The sequence below is a fragment of the Panulirus ornatus genome, chromosome 6 (assembly GCF_036320965.1).
Source record: "Panulirus ornatus isolate Po-2019 chromosome 6, ASM3632096v1, whole genome shotgun sequence".
Lineage (NCBI taxonomy): Eukaryota > Metazoa > Arthropoda > Malacostraca > Decapoda > Palinuridae > Panulirus > Panulirus ornatus.
Genome location: NC_092229.1, coordinates 8,149,279 through 8,168,900, shown reverse-complemented (window position 1 = coordinate 8,168,900; position 19,622 = coordinate 8,149,279). Strand labels below are relative to the sequence as shown.

At 40.3% G+C, this 19,622-nt stretch overlaps 1 protein-coding gene across 6 annotated transcripts in view; it reads right to left on the bottom strand.

Annotated features, from left to right (window-relative positions):
• LOC139749043 (mediator of RNA polymerase II transcription subunit 25-like) overlaps window positions 1-16,662 on the bottom strand; it is a 70,443-nt gene extending 53,781 nt beyond the window's left edge. For 5 of the 6 annotated variants that reach the window (XM_071662453.1, XM_071662457.1, XM_071662454.1 and 2 more), the window contains exons 1-5: window positions 16,469-16,662; window positions 14,068-14,116; window positions 5,517-5,647; window positions 4,639-4,840; window positions 2,835-2,980 (exon numbers count right to left, since the gene is read on the bottom strand). In XM_071662453.1, the coding sequence (XP_071518554.1) occupies window positions 2,835-2,980; window positions 4,639-4,840; window positions 5,517-5,647; window positions 14,068-14,116; window positions 16,469-16,575 (635 nt within the window). In that variant the 5' untranslated portion in view covers window positions 16,576-16,662. The remainder of the gene's footprint in view (window positions 1-2,834; window positions 2,981-4,638; window positions 4,841-5,516; window positions 5,648-14,067; window positions 14,117-16,468) is intronic. The other variant, XM_071662455.1, reaches the window with a different exon arrangement.
• Window positions 16,663-19,622: the final 2,960 nt, after the last annotated feature.

Sequence of the window (19,622 nt, the reverse complement as noted above, 5' to 3'; positions counted from 1 at the left end):
TTTCCACCTCCAATTTGGTCTCCCTCTTCTCCTCGTTCCCTCCACCTCCGACACATATATCCTCTTGGTCAATCTCTCCTCACTCATTCTCTCCAGGTGCCCAAACCATTTCAAAACACCCTCTTCTGCTCTCTCAACCACGCTCTTTTTATTTCCACACATCTCTCTTACCCTTACGTTACTTACTCGATCAAACCACCTCACACCACACATTGTCCTCAAACATCTCATTTCCAGCACATCCATCCTCCTGCGCACATCTCTATCCATAGCCCACGCCTCGCAACCATACAACATTGTTGGAACCACTATTCCCTCAAACATACCCATTTTTGCTTTCCGAGATAATGTTCTCGACTTCCACACATTTTTCAAGGCTCCCAAAATTTTCGCCCCCTCCCCCACCCTATGATCCACTTCCGCTTCCATGGTTCCATCCGCTGACAGATCCACTCCCAGATATCTAAAACACTTCACTTCCTCCAGTTTTTCCCCATTCAAACTCACCTCCCAATTGACTTGACCCTCACCCCTACTGTACCTAATAACCTTGCTCTTATTCACATTTACTCTCAACTTTCTTCTTCCACACACTTTACCAAACTCAGTCACCAGCTTCTGCAGTTTCTCACATGAATCAGCCACCAGCGCTGTATCATCAGCGAACAACAACTGACTCACTTCCCAAGCTCTCTCATCCCCAACAGACTTCATACTTGCCCCTCTTTCCAGGACTCTTGCATTTACCTCCCTTACAACCCCATCCATAAACAAACTTATACCTCTGTAATTTGAGCACTCACTCTTATCCCCTTTGCCTTTGTACAATGGCACTATGCAAGCATTCCGCCAATCCTCAGGCACCTCACCATGAATCATACATACATTAAATAACCTTACCAACCAGTCAACAATACAGTCACCCCCTTTTTTAATAAATTCCACTGCAATACCATCCAAACCTGCTGTCTTGCCGGTTTTCAATATATATACCCAATATATATTTCATTATGATTATTATACTTTGTCGCTGTCTCCCATATCAGCGAGGTTGCGCAAGGAAACAGACCGAAAGAATGGCCCAAACCCACCCACATACACATGTATTTACATACACACCCACACACGCACATAAGCATACCTATATATTTCAACGTATACATACATATACATACACAGACATATACATATATACACATGTACATGGCACCCCCCACCCCCCGCATGCGTGCAAGGTAGCACTAGGAAAAGACAACAAAGGCCGCATTCGTTCACATTCAGTCTCTAGCTGTCATATGTAATGCACCGAAACCACAGCTCCCTTTCCACTTCAAGGCCCCACAAAACTTTCCATGGTTTACCCCAGACGCTTCACACGCCCTGGTTCAATCCACTGAATTCAATCCATTTTTCTCATACACACTCGCCATTTCCTGCATTAGCGAGGTAGCATTAAGAACAGAGGACTGAGCCTTAAAGGGAATATCCTCACTTGGCCCCCTTCTCTGTTCCTTTTTTTTGATCCTGTCTTCACTTCCATATATACAACTTCATTTTGTTGTTAAGGGACTGACTCTTCTACCCTGCACTGGTCTCTCCCTTGTCTCTCCCTCTATATCACTAAACTTATCTAAATATCCTCACTTGGCCCCCTTCTCTGTTCCTTCTTTTGGAAAATCAAAAATGAAAGGGAAGGATTTCCTGCCCTCCCGCTCCCTCCCCTTTTAGTTGCCTTCTATGACACGCAGGGAATATATGAGAAGTATTCTTTCTCCCCTATATATTATCCCTGGGGACAGGGGAGAAAGAATACTTCCCACATATTCCTTGCGTGTCATAGCAGGTGACTAAAAAGGGAGGGAGCAGGGGGCTGGAAATCCTCCCCTTCCATTTTTAATTTTCCAAAAGAAGGAAAAGGGGGCCAAGTGAGGATTTTTGGATAAGTTTAGTGATATAGAGGGAGAAACAAGGGAGAGACCAGTGCAGGGTAGAAGAGTCAGTCCCTTAACAACAAAATGAAGTTGTATATATGGAAGTAAAGAAAGGATCAAGGGACAGAATGGTCCTCCAGACCCTGATCTATTCAGCTGAAACATGAACACTGGATGATTAAGGAAGTCAAGAGCACGGGCTGTGGAAATGAGCTATTTGAGGGGAGCATCTGGCATGACTAGAGGGAACGAAGAAAGAAATAAGGGGGTGTATGAGAGATTTGGTAGGGCAGGGTATGAAAAGAGAATGATTTGTGGAGTAGTAGAATGGGAGAAATGTAATACTTTGAGGTGGCTTGGGCATGTGTGTCAGTACGATTAAAGAGGGTTGGTGTGAGAGGAAGACTATCTGTGACATGGCGAAATACAGCTGAAGAGTACTAAACAGAGAAATGGTAGAAGAATGCATAAAATAATGTATCCGAGGGAGGCATGTAAGGACAAGAATACGTGGAGACTCTTTTGCTGTGGCCATCCCTTTAATGGAAGTTCCTGGAGGGAACAGGCATCAGAAATATAGACAGATAGATAGATATACCCTTGTGTAACCTAGGTACCTATTTCACTGATCAACTCCTCGGAGAAATAAGAACAGCTGGAATGAATGGGAACTAACTGCTGCAAGAAATATTTGGACCTATGCACTCAACCCCAGGTGGCCTATGAATGTATCATAGTCCAGATTAATACATACTGCTACGAGTAAGAAATTGTATCTTGTGTGCCTTTCACATTGTTCTTACAGATCTAAAAAGAGAAAAGTAATAGAATCCTACATTTACTGAACAGATTTTCCCAGTCAAAAAATTAATTCACCAGAGGGTTAACTTTTTGATGACTTACGTGTAACCACTGAGGAGAACCAGATGCTGTGGCTTACTAGCATAATTCTTGTTAGGGTTAGCCTGGTGGTCGCCCCCAGCAGCATCAAACAAACGGTACAGTTCCACTAGCTTGTGGGCAGATATAACTGACAGCTGGATACTGGTCTGAAACAAAAATCATCTATATCTATCCAAGATTACTGCTCATTTCCATGTGTACTGGTGTTGCGATTTAAAAACTTTATGAACTGTTTGCACATGATGAAGCAGACTATATCTGTGAAACATAGTACAGCATGAACTGAATAATACATTAATATTCTTTTTATTATACTTGATTGTCATATCCTGCATCAGCGAAGTAGCACCAGGAAACAGACGAAGAACAGCCCATCCACTCATACATATGCATATACATACATATACATACTCGTACATATACATATATTTTTTATTATCATTTTGCTTTGTCGCTGTCTCCCGCGATAGCGAGGTAGCGCAAGGAAACAGACGAAAGAATGGCCTAACCCACCCACATACACATGTATATACATACATACACGTCCACGCATGCACATATACATACCAAAACATTTCAACGTATACATATATATATAAATAAATACATACACAGCACATCGACCCCGGTATACCACATCATTCCAATTCATATACCACATCATTCCTATTCATTCTATTCCTTGCATGCCTCCCACCCTCCTGTATGTTCAGGCCCCAATTGCTCAAAATCTTTTTCACTTCTTCCTTCCAACTCCAATTTAGTCTCCCATTTCTCCCTGTTCCTTCCACCTCTGACACATATATCCTCTTTGTCAATCTTTCCTCACTCATTCTCTCCATATGTCCAAACCATTTCAACACACCCTCTTCTGCTCTCTCAACTACACTCTATTTATTTCCACACATCCCTCTTACCCTTTCATTACCTACTTAATCAAACCACCCCACATCACATTTGTCCTCAAACATTTCATTTCCCACACATCCACATTCCTCCATACACCCCTATCTATAGCTCATGCCTCACAACCATATAATATTGTTGGAACTCCTATTCCTTCAAACACCCATTTTTGCTCTGCTAGATAATGTTCTCTCCTTCCACACATTCTTCATTGATCCCAGAACCATTGCCCCCTCCCCCAGCCAGTGAATCACTTCCACTTCCATGGTTCCATTCGCTGCTAAGTCCACTCCCAGATACCTAAAACACTTCACTTCCTCCAAATTTTTCTCCATTCAAACTTACATCCTAATTAACTTGTCCCTCAACCCTACTGAACCTAATAACCTTGCTCTTATTCACATATACTCTCAACTTTCTCCTTTCACACACTTTTCCAACTCAGTCACCAACCTCTGCAGTTTCTTACTCGAATCAGCCACCAGAGCTGTATCATCGGTGAACAAAAACTGACACTTCCCAGGCCCTCTCATCTCCAATAGACTGCATACTTGTCACTCTCTCTAAAACTCTAGCACTTACCTCCCTAACCACCCCATCCATAAACATATTAAACAACCATGGGGCCAATCATACTCCCCTGCTGCAAACCGACCTTCACTGGGAACCGATCGCACTCTCCTCTCACTCGCACACATGCCTTACATCCTTGATAAAAACTTTTCAGACAGTGTGAACTCCTGTTTGAATAAACAGCAAATATTGCAGATTAAGATATGTAAAAAAAATCTGAATATTTGGAAGAGAATGCTGTATAGCAGGATTTTCTTACCAAGTGCTAATCATCTGAATGACAAATATGAAAGATATGTATCAGCAAAGTAAATTCAAAACTCACCCTCTTGATTTCTAGAAGTACTTTCTCTGGATTTGTAGGAGACCAAGGATTGCTCATGGGTGTACTCTGTGTTATCAGAATACAACATCGCTGGACATTCTCTCCTGTTGGGTAACACTGCTTCATTGATTCAAACAAGTTGATAGCAGCCTGAAGTCCATCCAGAATAAATGCTTGTCTTGACAAATTTTTACATGTATAGCTGCAATAATTTTCTAATGTAAGTTACTGAACTCAAAACAGCACTTTCTCAAATATACCAAAAATCTACTAATGATCTCTTTTCTAAAACACTTTTTCTATACAAATAATGAAAAGAAAGTATTTGAAGTTCAACCTCCTCATAACTCATAATTACTGTACCCTATGTACATTTGAATTCTGCTTCATTCAATTATCTCAGCTTAAAATAAGATGCTTTCCACATAACATAATTTATATCAATCTTGCAGTTCATAATATCATCACTCTGGAGTTGGGTCTGTCACCATACGACTAAACTGATGATTACTACAAGTGCAGAACCTGAATATATTCCACTATCAACTCAATGAGAGTTTTTTCTTCGCCTCAAAACTCCTCATTCTCTAGCCCTATGGATATGCTGCTCATAAAAAGGTAGCCCCCATCAAATATTAATGTACTTGCACTTAAATGCAATATAATCAGTCAAATCTTACAAACAATATTTCCAGAATTTCTACTACAATGCTACTACATAAACTTCATGCATCTTAATGTTGTTAATCATACTAATTATCAAAAATTAAATTATTTCCCAAATTAAATCATTCATCATGGCAGTTTAAGGAAATATTTCTCACCTGCAAACACTGATATTCTAAAGACAACAAGTCAAATAACAATAAAATACTAACCGGGCATTCTTGATAGAATTCAAAATCTCTGATTCTGAACATGTTGGACCAAAGCATTCCACCTGACCCCATGATCCAACAAGTGATAACTCAGTGCCATAAAAGACAGATGCATACTGGACAACACTACTCTGTTGAGATGAAAGCAATGTACATTAAATATGAAAAAAATGCATGAAGTGACAAAAGATTCACATAGTTTACCATGAACAGATGCAATGACATGAGGGTTTGATTGTGTTACAAAAGATAATCCTGCCTGACAAATTTGCTGGAATCTTTAATGTTATTTATAAAAATTGGGATGCAAAAGTACCATCTGATGTAGTATATTCAGAATGCATATTACTGGAAATTACATGATTGTACAGTGGTATGTATATACGTCACATCACGAAGATGGATATATCATATATCAGGCAGTGTAGCAGCATGAACATTCATTTGATAAACTCCCACACAAGTAAGAAATGTTTTATTATACTGACACCATGACACATAACAGCTAGAGATTGAGTGTGAACAAATGTGGCTTTTTTTTGTTGGGTTTCCTGGCACTACCTCGCTGAAGTGGGGGGGCAGTGATGCTATTTCCTGTTTGACAGGGTAGCGACAGGAATGGATAAAGGCAAGCAAGTATGAATATGTACATGTATATATATTTGTATATGTCTGTGTATGTGTATGCATATGGATGTACATGCTGATATGTATATGTCCATGTATGGGCATTTATATATACATGGCGCTAACTCGATGATGCAGTAAACAGCGATTAAGCATAATAAAAAATAAATTAATATATATATATATATAAATATATATATATATATATATATATATATATATATATATATATATATATATATATATATTTTTTTTTTTTTTTTTTTTTTTTTTATACTTTGTCGCTGTCTCCCGCGTTTGCGAGGTAGCGCAAGGAAACAGACGAAAGAAATGGCCCAACCCCCCCCATACACATGTACATACACACGTCCACACACGCAAATATACATACCTACACAGCTTTCCATGGTTTACCCCAGACGCTTCACATGCCTTGATTCAATCCACTGACAGCACGTCAACCCCTGTATACCACATCGCTCCAATTCACTCTATTCCTTGCCCTCCTTTCACCCTCCTGCATGTTCAGGCCCCGATCACACAAAATCTTTTTCACTCCATCTTTCCACCTCCAATTTGGTCTCCCTCTTCTCCTCGTTCCCTCCACCTCCGACACATATATCCTCTTGGTCAATCTTTCCTCACTCATTCTCTCCATGTGCCCAAACCATTTCAAAACACCCTCTTCTGCTCTCTCAACCACGCTCTTTTTATTTCCACACATCTCTCTTACCCTTACGTTACTTACTCGATCAAACCACCTCACACCACACATTGTCCTCAAACATCTCATTTCCAGCACATCCATCCTCCTGCGCACAACTCTATCCATAGCCCACGCCTCGCAACCATACAACATTGTTGGAACCACTATTCCTTCAAACATACCCATTTTTGCTTTCCGAGATAATGTTCTCGACTTCCACACATTTTTCAAGGCTCCCAAAATTTTCGCCCCCTCCCCCACCCTATGATCCACTTCCGCTTCCATGGTTCCATCCGCTGCCAGATCCACTCCCAGATATCTAAAACACTTCACTTCCTCCAGTTTTTCTCCATTCAAACTCACCTCCCAATTGACTTGACCCTCAACCCTACTGTACCTAATAACCTTGCTCTTATTCACATTTACTCTTAACTTTCTTCTTCCACACACTTTACCAAACTCAGTCACCAGCTTCTGCATTTTCTCACATGAATCAGCCACCAGCGCTGTATCATCAGCGAACAACAACTGACTCACTTCCCAAGCTCTCTCATCCCCAACAGACTTCATACTTGCCCCTCTTTCCAGGACTCTTGCATTTACCTCCCTAACAACCCCATCCATAAACAAATTAAACAACCATGGAGACATCACACACCCCTGCCGCAAACCTACATTCACTGAGAACCAATCACTTTCCTCTCTTCCTACACGTACACATGCCTTACATCCTCGATAAAAACTTTTCACTGCTTCTAACAACTTGCCTCCCACACCATATATTCTTAATACCTTCCACAGAGCATCTCTATCAACTCTATCATATGCCTTCTCCAGATCCATAAATGCTACATACAAATCCATTTGCTTTTCTAAGTATTTCTCACATACATTCTTCAAAGCAAACACCTGATCCACACATCCTCTACCACTTCTGAAACCGCACTGCTCTTCCCCAATCTGATGCTCTGTACATGCCTTCACCCTCTCAATCAATACCCTCCCATATAATTTACCAGGAATACTCAACAAACTTATACCTCTGTAATTTGAGCACTCACTCTTATCCCCTTTGCCTTTGTACAATGGCACTATGCACGCATTCCGCCAATCCTCAGGCACCTCACCATGAGTCATACATACATTAAATAACCTTACCAACCAGTCAACAATACAGTCACCCCCTTTTTTAATAAATTCCACTGCAATACCATCCAAACCTGCTGCCTTGCCGGCTTTCATCTTCCGCAAAGCTTTTACTACCTCTTCTCTGTTTACCAAATCATTTTCCCTAACCCTCTCACTTTGCACACCACCTCGACCAAAACACCCTATATCTGCCACTCTGTCATCAGACACATTCAACAAACCTTCAAAATACTCATTCCATCTCCTTCTCACATCACCACTACTTGTTATCACCTCCCCATTTACGCCCTTCACTGAAGTTCCCATTTGCTCCCTTGTCTTACGCACCCTATTTACCTCCTTCCAGAACATCTTTTTATTCTCCCTAAAATTTACTGATAGTCTCTCACCCCAACTCTCATTTGCCCTTTTTTTCACCTCTTGCACCTTTCTCTTGACCTCCTGTCTCTTTCTTTTATACTTCTCCCACTCAATTGCATTTTTTCCCTGCAAAAATCGTCCAAATGCCTCTCTCTTCTCTTTCACTAATACTCTTACTTCTTCATCCCACCACTCACTACCCTTTCTAAACAGCCCACCTCCCACTCTTCTCATGCCACAAGCATCTTTTGCGCAATCCATCACTGATTCCCTAAATACATCCCATTCCTCCCCCACTCCCCTTACTTCCATTGTTCTCACCTTTTTCCATTCTGTACACAGTCTCTCCTGGTGCTTCCCCACACAGGTCTCCTTCCCAAGCTCACTTACTCTCACCACCTTCTTCACCCCAACATTCACTCCTCTTTTCTGAAAACCCATACTAATCTTCACCTTAGCTTCCACAAGATAATGATCAGACATCCCTCCAGTTGCACCTCTCAGCACATTAACATCCAAAAGTCTCTCTTTCGCACGCCTGTCAATTAACACGTAATCCAATAACGCTCTCTGGCCATCTCTCCTACTTACATAAGTATACTTATGTATATCTCGCTTTTTAAACCAGGTATTCCCAATCATCAATCCTTTTTCAGCACATAAATCTACAAGCTCTTCACCATTTCCATTTACAACACTGAACACCCCATGCATACCAATTATTCCCTCAACTGCCACATTACTCACCTTTGCATTCAAATCACCCATCACTATAACCCGGTCTCGTGCATCAAAACCGCTAACACACTCATTCAGCTGCTCCCAAAACACTTGCCTCTCATGATCTTTCTTCTCATGCCCAGGTGCATATGCACCAATAATCACCCACCTCTCTCCATCAACTTTCAATTTTACCCATATTAATCGAGAATTTACTTTCTTACATTCTATCACATACTCCCACAACTCCTGTTTCAGGAGTATTGCTACTCCTTCCCTTGCTCTTGTCCTCTCACTAACCCCTGACTTCACTCCCCAGACATTTCCAAACCACTCTTCCCCTTTACCCTTGAGCTTCGTTTCACTCAGAGCCAAAACATCCAGGTTCCTTTCCTCAAACATACTACCTATCTCTCCTTTTTTCACATCTTGGTTACATCCACACACATTTAGGCACCCCACTCTGAGCCTTCGAGGAGGATGATCACTCCCCGCGTGACTCCTTCTTCTGTTTCCCATTTTAGAAAGTTAATACAAGGAGGGGAGGATTTCCGGCCCCCCGCTCCCGTCCCCTCTAGTCGCTTTCTACGACACGCGAGGAATACGTGGGAAGTATTCTTTCACCCCTATCCCCAGGGATAATATACATATATATATACATATACACACACGCACACATACACACACACACGCACACACACACACACATACATATATATACATATGAAAAATGTAAGAAACAATTTAGAAAACAAACTTTTAGCTTGAAATGAATGAAAAAAATGAATGTCACATAATGGTTCAACCTCTGGCTATGGAAAAGGAAATGTACAATTTATTCAATATATATATATATAAAAAAAAAAAAAAAAAAAAAAAAAAATATATATATATATATATATATATATATATATATATATATATTTTTTTTTATACTTTGTCGCTGTCTCCCGCGTTTGCGAGGCAGCGCAAGGAAACAGACGAAAGAAATGGCCCAACCCCCCCCCATACACATGTATATACATACGTCCACACACGCAAATATACATACCTACACAGCTTTCCATGGTTTACCCCAGACGCTTCACATGCCTTGATTCAATCCACTGACAGCACGTCAACCCCGGTATACCACATCGCTCCAATTCACTCTATTCCTTGCCCTCCTTTCACCCTCCTGCATGTTCAGGCCCCGATCACACAAAATCTTTTTCACTCCATCTTTCCACCTCCAATTTGGTCTCCCTCTTCTCCTCGTTCCCTCCACCTCCGACACATATATCCTCTTGGTCAATCTTTCCTCACTCATTCTCTCCATGTGCCCAAACCACTTCAAAACACCCTCTTCTGCTCTCTCAACCACGCTCTTTTTATTTCCACACATCTCTCTTACCCTTACGTTACTCACTCGATCAAACCACCTCACACCACACATTGTCCTCAAACATCTCATTTCCAGCACATCCATCCTCCTGCGCACAACTCTATCCATAGCCCACGCCTCACAACCATACAACATTGTTGGAACCACTATTCCTTCAAACATACCCATTTTTGCTTTCCGAGATAATGTTCTCGACTTCCACACATTCTTCAAGTCCCCCAGAATTTTCGCCCCCTCCCCCACCCTATGATCCACTTCCGCTTCCATGGTTCCATCCGCTGCCAGATCCACTCCCAGATATCTAAAACACTTCACTTCCTCCAGTTTTTCTCCATTCAAACTCACCTCCCAATTGACTTGACCCTCAACCCTACTGTACCTAATAACCTTGCTCTTATTCACATTTACTCTTAACTTTCTTCTTCCACACACTTTAGCAAACTCAGTCACCAGCTTCTACAGTTTCTCACATGAATCAGCCACCAGCGCTGTATCATCAGCGAACAACAACTGACTCACTTCCCAAGCTCTCTCATCCCCAACAGACTTCATACTTGCCCCTCTTTCCAAAACTCTTGCATTTACCTCCTTAACAACCCCATCCATAAAAAAATTAAACAACCATGGAAACATCACACACCCCTGCCGCAAACCTACATTCACTGAGAACCAATCACTTTCCTCTCTTCCTACACGTACACATGCCTTACATCCTCGATAAAAACTTTTCACTGCTTCTAACAACTTTCCTCCCACACCATATATTCTTAATACCTTCCACAGAGCATCTCTATCAACTCTATCATATGCCTTCTCCAGATCCATAAATGCTACATACAAATCCATTTGCTTTTCTAAGTATTTCTCACATACATTCTTCAAAGCAAACACCTGATCCACACATCCTCTACCACTTCTGAAACCACACTGCTCTTCCCCAATCTGATGTTCTGTACATGCCTTCACCCTCTCAATCAATACCCTCCCATATAATTTACCAGGAATACTCAACAAACTTATACCTCTGTAATTTGAGCACTCACTCTTATCCCCTTTGCCTTTGTACAATGGCACTATGCACGCATTCTGCCAATCCTCAGGCACCTCACCATGAGTCATACATACATTAAATAACCTTACCAACCAGTCAACAATACAGTCACTCCCTTTTTTAATAAATTCCACTGCAATACCATCCAAACCTGCTGCCTTGCCGGCTTTCATCTTCCGCAAAGCTTTCACTACCTCTTCTCTGTTTACCAAATCATTTTCCCTAACCCTCTCACTTTGCACACCACCTCGACCAAAACACCCTATATCTGCCACTCTATCATCAAACACATTCAACAAACCTTCAAAATACTCACTCCATCTCCTTCTCACATCACCACTACTTGTTATCACCTCCCCATTTGCGCCCTTCACTGAAGTTCCCATTTGCTCCCTTGTCTTACGCACTTTATTTACCTCCTTCCAGAACATCTTTTTATTCTCCCTAAAATTTAATGATACTCTCTCACCCCAACTCTCATTTGCCCTTTTTTTCACCTCTTGCACCTTTCTCTTGACCTCCTGTCTCTTTCTTTTATACATCTCCCACTCAATTGCATTTTTTCCCTGCAAAAATCGTCCAAATGCCTCTCTCTTCTCTTTCACTAATACTCTTACTTCTTCATCCCACCACTCACTACCCTTTCTAATCAACCCACCTCCCACTCTTCTCATGCCACAAGCATCTTTTGCGCAATCCATCACTGATTCCCTAAATACATCCCATTCCTCCCCACTCCCCTTGCTTCCATTGTTCTCACCTTTTTCCATTCTGTACTCAGTCTCTCCTGGTACTTCCTCACACAGGTCTCCTTCTCAAGCTCACTTACTCTCACCACCCTCTTCACCCCAACATTCACTCTTCTTTTCTGAAAACCCATACAAATCTTCACCTTAGCCTCCACAAGATAATGATCAGACATCCCTCCAGTTGCACCTCTCAGCACATTAACATCCAAAAGTCTCTCTTTCGCACGCCTGTCAATTCACACGTAATCCAATAACACTCTCTGGCCATCTCTCCTCCTTACATAAGTATACTTATGTATATCTCGCTTTTTAAACCAGGTATTATTTAAACCAGGCATATGCACCAATAATCACCCACCTCTCTCCATCAACTTTCAGTTTTACCCATATTAATCGAGAATTTACTTTCTTACACTCTATCACATACTCCCACAACTCCTGTTTCAGGAGTATTGCTACTCCTTCCCTTGCTCTTGTCCTCTCACTAACCCCTGACTTTACTCCCCAGACATTCCCAAACCACTCTTCCCCTTTACCCTTGAGCTTCGTTTCACTCAGAGCCAAAACATCCAGGTTCCTTTCCTCAAACATACTACCTATCTCTCCTTTTTTCACATCTTGGTTACATCCACACACATTTAGGCACCCCACTCTGAGCCTTCGAGGAGGATGAGCACTCCCCGCGTGACTCCTTCTTCTGTTTCCCATTTTAGAAAGTTAATACAAGGAGGGGAGGATTTCTGGCACCCCGCTCCCGTCCCCTCTAGTCGCTTTCTACGACACACGAGGAATACGTGGGAAGTATTCTTTCACCCCTATCCCCAGGGATAATATACATATATATATACATATACACATACACACACATACACATACATACGCACATATACACACACACACACATACATATATATACATATGAAAAATGTAAGAAACAATTTAGAAAACTGAAACTTCTAGCTTGAAATGAATGAAAAAAAAAAAAATATATATATATATATATATATATATATATATATATATATATATATATATATATATATATATATATATAATATATATATATATATATATATATATATATATATATATATATATATATATATATATATTCTATTACTTATTATACTTAGTCACTATCTCCTGCATTAGCGAGGTAGCACCAGGAAACAGACAAAAGAATGGCCCAACCCACCCATATACACATGTATATACGTAAATGCCCACACACGCACATATACATACCTATACATTTCAATGTATACATTCATATACATACACAGACATATACATATATACACATGTACATATTCATACTAACTGCCTTCATCCATTCCCATGGCCACCCCACCACACATGAAATGGCGCCTCCCTCCTCACGTGAATGAAGAATGTAGCGCTAGGAAAAAACAACAAAGGCTACATTCATTCATACTCAGTCTCTAGCTGTCATATGTAATGCACCGAAACCACTTCTCCCTTTCCACATCCAGGCCCCACAAACTTACATTCAAATTTACATCTCAATCAACTTGTCCCTCAACCCTATTGAACCTAATAACCTTACTCTTATTCACATTTACTCTCAACTTTCTCCTTTCACACACTTCTCCAAACTCGTCCCCAACTTCTGCAGTTTCAAATAGAAAGAAAAAAAGAAATTTTTAAAATTCATTAAAAAGTACCTTGTTTAGGGGGTATATACTAAATATCAAGTGAAATCTCACTCACTGGGTTAATATCATGAAATGAAGCAGCATCAATAAATTTCTTTAAAAATACCAAACTGAAAACTCTGCTCCTACCTGCGTGAAAAAAACATCTGATTCCTCAGAAAGACCACCTCCAAAGAGCCTGCAATGACAAGAAAAAAAATCATATTTTCTCATTTTCTTCAACCAATGCACACTTACATTTAAACTTTCAAAGCCTTCCATGGTTTATTTGTTGTTGATAGATTTAAAGTGTACTCTTTCCTGGCACACACCAACAATTAATAACAAATCTATGACATAAATCTGAACAGATATTTCTAGAAAATTTTACTAATTCAGATACCTTTGAGCATTCACTCTTGAGCAAAATTTTTTTTTTCCACTCATTTATTATCTCCCACTTTAGCAATGTAGCACAAGGTACAGACAAAACCAGTAGTCTCATTCACTTACATCCACTCTCTATCTATCTTGTATAATGCACTGAAACCTGAGACCACTACCACATCCCTAAAGTTTATATATATACATATATATATTCATCTATTTATTATACTTAATCGCTGTTTCCCACATCAGTTAGGTAGCGCCATGAAACAGACGAAGAATGGCCCATCCACTCATATACATATATATATACATACATAAATGCCCATGTATGCACATACGTATACATATCAACATATACACATATACATACACATACAAAGACATATATATATATATATATATATATATATATATATATATATATATATATATATATATGTACATATTCATGCTTGCCTTCATCCATATCTGGCGCTACCCCACCCCACGGGTAGTGCCAAGAAAGCGGACAAAAAAAGGCCACATTTGTTCACAATCAGTCTCTAGCTGTCATGTGTAATGCACCGAAACCACAGCTCCCTACACACATCCAGTCCCTATAGACCTTTCCATGGTTTACCCTAGACATTTCACATGCCCTGGTTCAGTACACTGACAGCATGTCGACCCCGGTATATATACCATTCCAATTCACTCTATTCCTTGCACGTGTCTCTTCCTCCTCTATATATATATATTCATACTCACTCACCTTTATCTATTCCCAGCATGCATTTCACTTTCCTGCATGTTAAGGCCCTGATCACTCATAATCTTTCTCACTCCATCTTTCCACCTCGAATTTGGTCTCCCGGTTCTCCTCGCTCACTCAATAACCAAACCTACTTTCAATGTGAAGGTACACTAAACTTCTATCTATCAGTCCATCTACATTTACACTGTTTAACCCCCCCACTCCCCTATCCTAACCCACCACTCCCCTATCCTATCTCACTACTAAAAGCATAATGTTATTCTTATCTCTAACCATTACAATGTCCTTGCTGAACAAAATCTTTGTTAAAAGTCTATCTTGACTCTGCATCAAAACAAACTATGAGATATGGCTACTAATGCTTTAGGAGCTTTATTTACAAGAAATTCAGTATGATTACAGAATACTTTCAGGGTATGACAAAAGTAGTAGTTTAAGGATACTGTGGAATTCTTTAATGTAAAAGTAGGTTATCCAAATGAAAAAATCAACAGAACATACGAAAACTTCACCTAAACTCCCTTGCAGTCAATATCTATTATAATATTCAATATTCATGCTGAAATATTCCAATCTCACTCATGAAAATGCATCACCAATGTGGCAACTGATATCAACATACAGATGACACAGCGGGCAGCCAAACAATCACCAGCATGAAATGAATATAATGTTGGTATGTCTAATCTATTATTCTAGCTAATAATTAAGTTTATGGAAGTTGTGTTGGTATCTTGCAAATGTAATATCTAACTTTACATTAATTACCTACAGAGTTTTTATTGATATAAAGAACAATTATCTTATTCAATATCCTTCAATAATATATAATGATGCAAATCATGCTCCGCAACTGTTATAGTTCTCTCAAAACGCTATACCAGGACTATGGCACAAATCAGCCAATATTAAAGGTTCATAATAGTGCAATAATATTCTAGACAATTACCAAATCATTAACTATAATTGATCGATTTTCATGCGGGCCCAGGACAGACCAAAATGCTACCTGCGCCCCAAAGAGTAGTCGCAACAAAAGATAGTATGCAAAGAGAGCAGTCCAGACCAATGTTCAAAACGTAATCTTCAAACTCACCTCTCTTTAAACCTTACTCTAGGATGGATTAGATGAGGTGAGGGATAACATTAGCCTGGATTGCTTCTCTTTCTTATAAATCAATGTCTTAACACATTGGCCTGCTGGGCGACAATCTTCTGGGGTGCCAGGAATACAGGCCTCGTAGGCTACCTCAATCTTAAATAAGATAAAGCAACCCAAAAGAAAAATAAAACTTATCAGCATTATGAAATTTGACCTATCAGTGCCTATAATGTATTTGTTGCAGTTGCTGGCAAAATAACGTGAAAGAAAGCATACAATATTTTCCGTCAATTTACAAAACTTACGAAACAGTTGGAATGATATATGCCTCCAGCAGTTCCGGTAGATATCGCTTCATACATGCACTTTTTTCTACCACAAACACCACATCTGTCCTATCGTAATTCATCATTATCCTTATGTTTATCGTGTCATATATGTATATCCCGCTGTTGATATCCCAGCGCTCACTTTCAACGAGAAATCAAGTAGTCAGCAAATTCTCTAGCAGTGTATGTTAACGCAAATAAACAAGCGTACAGAATTGCTAACGAATACGAAACTGCAGCAAAGATTATCATTCACTTCATAGCATATTATATATATATATATATATATATATATATATATATATATATATATATATATATATATATATATATATATATATATATATATATATATGTATATATATATATATATATATATATATATATATATATATATATATATATATATATATATATATATATATATAAACCGAAGGACCAATTTCTAGGAATGAGTCTTGGCGTTACCCAGGACATTTCTTAAGGTTTCAGCAGCCCAATGGCTGCAACCCATGACCAAGACCTTTCTAACATTCCTGCAGCCGATGGCTTCGCTATTTTCAGTAGCAGTGAAATACTGATTCCATTGGAGTGAGTAGTTTGTTAACGAGAATATACTCTCAGCGATACGGCCTCGTCAAATGGGACTTTTCACTCGCGGCGTAACCTCGTGCAAGCGGAATCCATTAACATTCATCCACTCTCAATGTTAAGTATAATGCATGGAAGATAGAGCCCCTACGCACAGCCACGTCCCAGATTCCCTTCCGTGTTTTCGCCTAACCGCTTAATACGTCCAGCCTCAAGCCCTTGGACACCACATCGCTCTATCCCATGCATGCCTCTCACCCTCCTGCATCTTCACGCCCCAGTAACTCAAAGATTCTTTTCATCCCATCCTTTCAACCCCCTTCTCGGTCTCCCAACCCCCTTTGGCTCTCACCACATTCGAAACATATATATTCAATAAAAGTATAGGCAACAGAAGCGTATTGTAAGCTAAGCAATACAGGTATAAGTATAAACCAGCTATGGCAATCAAGAGGAAATGAAGTGCCATTTCCTTATATCTACAACAGGAAAACGAGGCGTCTGTCAGGTTTCCTCAATTGGCAATTACGTCATTACTGTCAACACAACTCCAGGTGATCTAACGGGTCAGGGTCACACACCATAGGTTCATCTGCCGCCAAGCTAGTACAGCGGCAAACCACCGGTGCCCCATCCACTCGTCTGCGACTTTTGAGTGTCAATTGATGTAAGCCTAACCAGTCTGTTGTGATAGGTGGGAAAATTAGTACCATATATATGAATATATATAAGTTTGTTGAGTATTCCTGGTAAATTATATGGGAGGGTATTGATTGAGAGGGTGAAGGCATGTACAGAGCATCAGATTGGGGAAGAGCAGTGCGGTTTCAGAAGTGGTAGAGGATGTGTGGATCAGGTGTTTGCTTTGAAGAATGTATGTGAGAAATACTTAGAAAAGCAAATGGATTTGTATGTAGCATTTATGGATCTGGAGAAGGCATATGATAGAGTTGATAGAGATGCTCTGTGGAAGGTATTAAGAATATATGGTGTGGGAGGAAAGTTGTTAGAAGCAGTGAAAAGTTTTTATCGAGGATGTAAGGCATGTGTACGTGTAGGAAGAGAGGAAAGTGATTGGTTCTCAGTGAATGTAGGTTTGCGGCAGGGGTGTGTGATGTCTCCATGGTTGTTTAATTTGTTTATGGATGGGGTTGTTAGGGAGGTAAATGCAAGAGTTTTGGAAAGAGGGGCAAGTATGAAGTCTGTTGGGGATGAGAGAGCTTGGGAAGTGAGTCAGTTGTTGTTCGCTGATGACACAGCGCTGGTGGCTGATTCATGTGAGAAACTGCAGAAGCTGGTGACTGAGTTTGGTAAAGTGTGTGGAAGAAGAAAGTTAAGAGTAAATGTGAATAAGAGCAAGGTTATTAGGTACAGTAGGGTTGAGGGTCAAGTCAATTGAGAGGTGAGTTTGAATGGAGAAAAACTGGAGGAAGTGAAGTGTTTTAGATATCTGGGAGTGGATCTGGCAGCGGATGGAACCATGGAAGCGGAAGTGGATCATAGGGTGGGGGAGGGGGCGAAAATTCTGGGGGCCTTGAAGAATGTGTGGAAGTCGAGAACATTATCTCGGAAAGCAAAAATGGGTATGTTTGAAGGAATAGTGGTTCCAACAATGTTGTATGGTTGCGAGGCGTGGGCTATGGATAGAGTTGTGCGCAGGAGGATGGATGTGCTGGAAATGAGATGTTTGAGGACAATGTGTGGTGTGAGGTGGTTTGATCGAGTAAGTAACGTAAGGGTAAGAGAGATGTGTGGAAATAAAAAGAGCGTGGTTGAGAGAGCAGAAGAGGGTGTTTTGAAGTGGTTTGGGCACATGGAGAGGATGAGTGAGGAAAGATTGACCAAGAGGATATATGTGTCGGAGGTGGAGGGAACAAGGAGAAGAGGGAGACCAAATTGGAGGTGGAAAGATGGAGTGAAAAAGATTTTGTGTGATCGGGGCCTGAACATGCAGGAGGGTGAAAGGAGGGCAAGGGATAGAGTGAATTGGGGCGATGTGGTATACTGGGGCTGACGTGCTGTCAGTGGATTGAATCAAGGCATGTGAAGCGTCTGGGGTAAACCATGGAAAGCTGTGTAGGTATGTATATTTGCGTGTGTGGACGTATGTATATACATGTGTATGGGGGGGGGGGGGTTGGGCCATTTCTTTCGTCTGTTTCCTTGCGCTACCTCGCAAACGCGGGAGACAGCGACAAAGTATAAAAAAAAAAAAAAAAAAAGTATATGAATAAAAAAAAATGAATTTGATTAGGAGAATAATCGAGATACTCGACACGAAGCATTTACACGTTTAACAAAGACTTAATCAAATAACTTAATCGATGGTCAAAAGATGGTCATGACCCATGCTACGAAGTACCGCCCACTTCCCAGTACTAAGACGTCAGTTCTGCGCGGCCCTTCGAGTTGGTAAGACGTGGGATTCCTAGTATACAGTGCACTCGTGGTGGAATACCTTACACTTGGCGATAGCAAACACGAAGATAACGTTAACAGCATTACGATCCTGTTATCAACTCGTATCTCTTATTAAAGT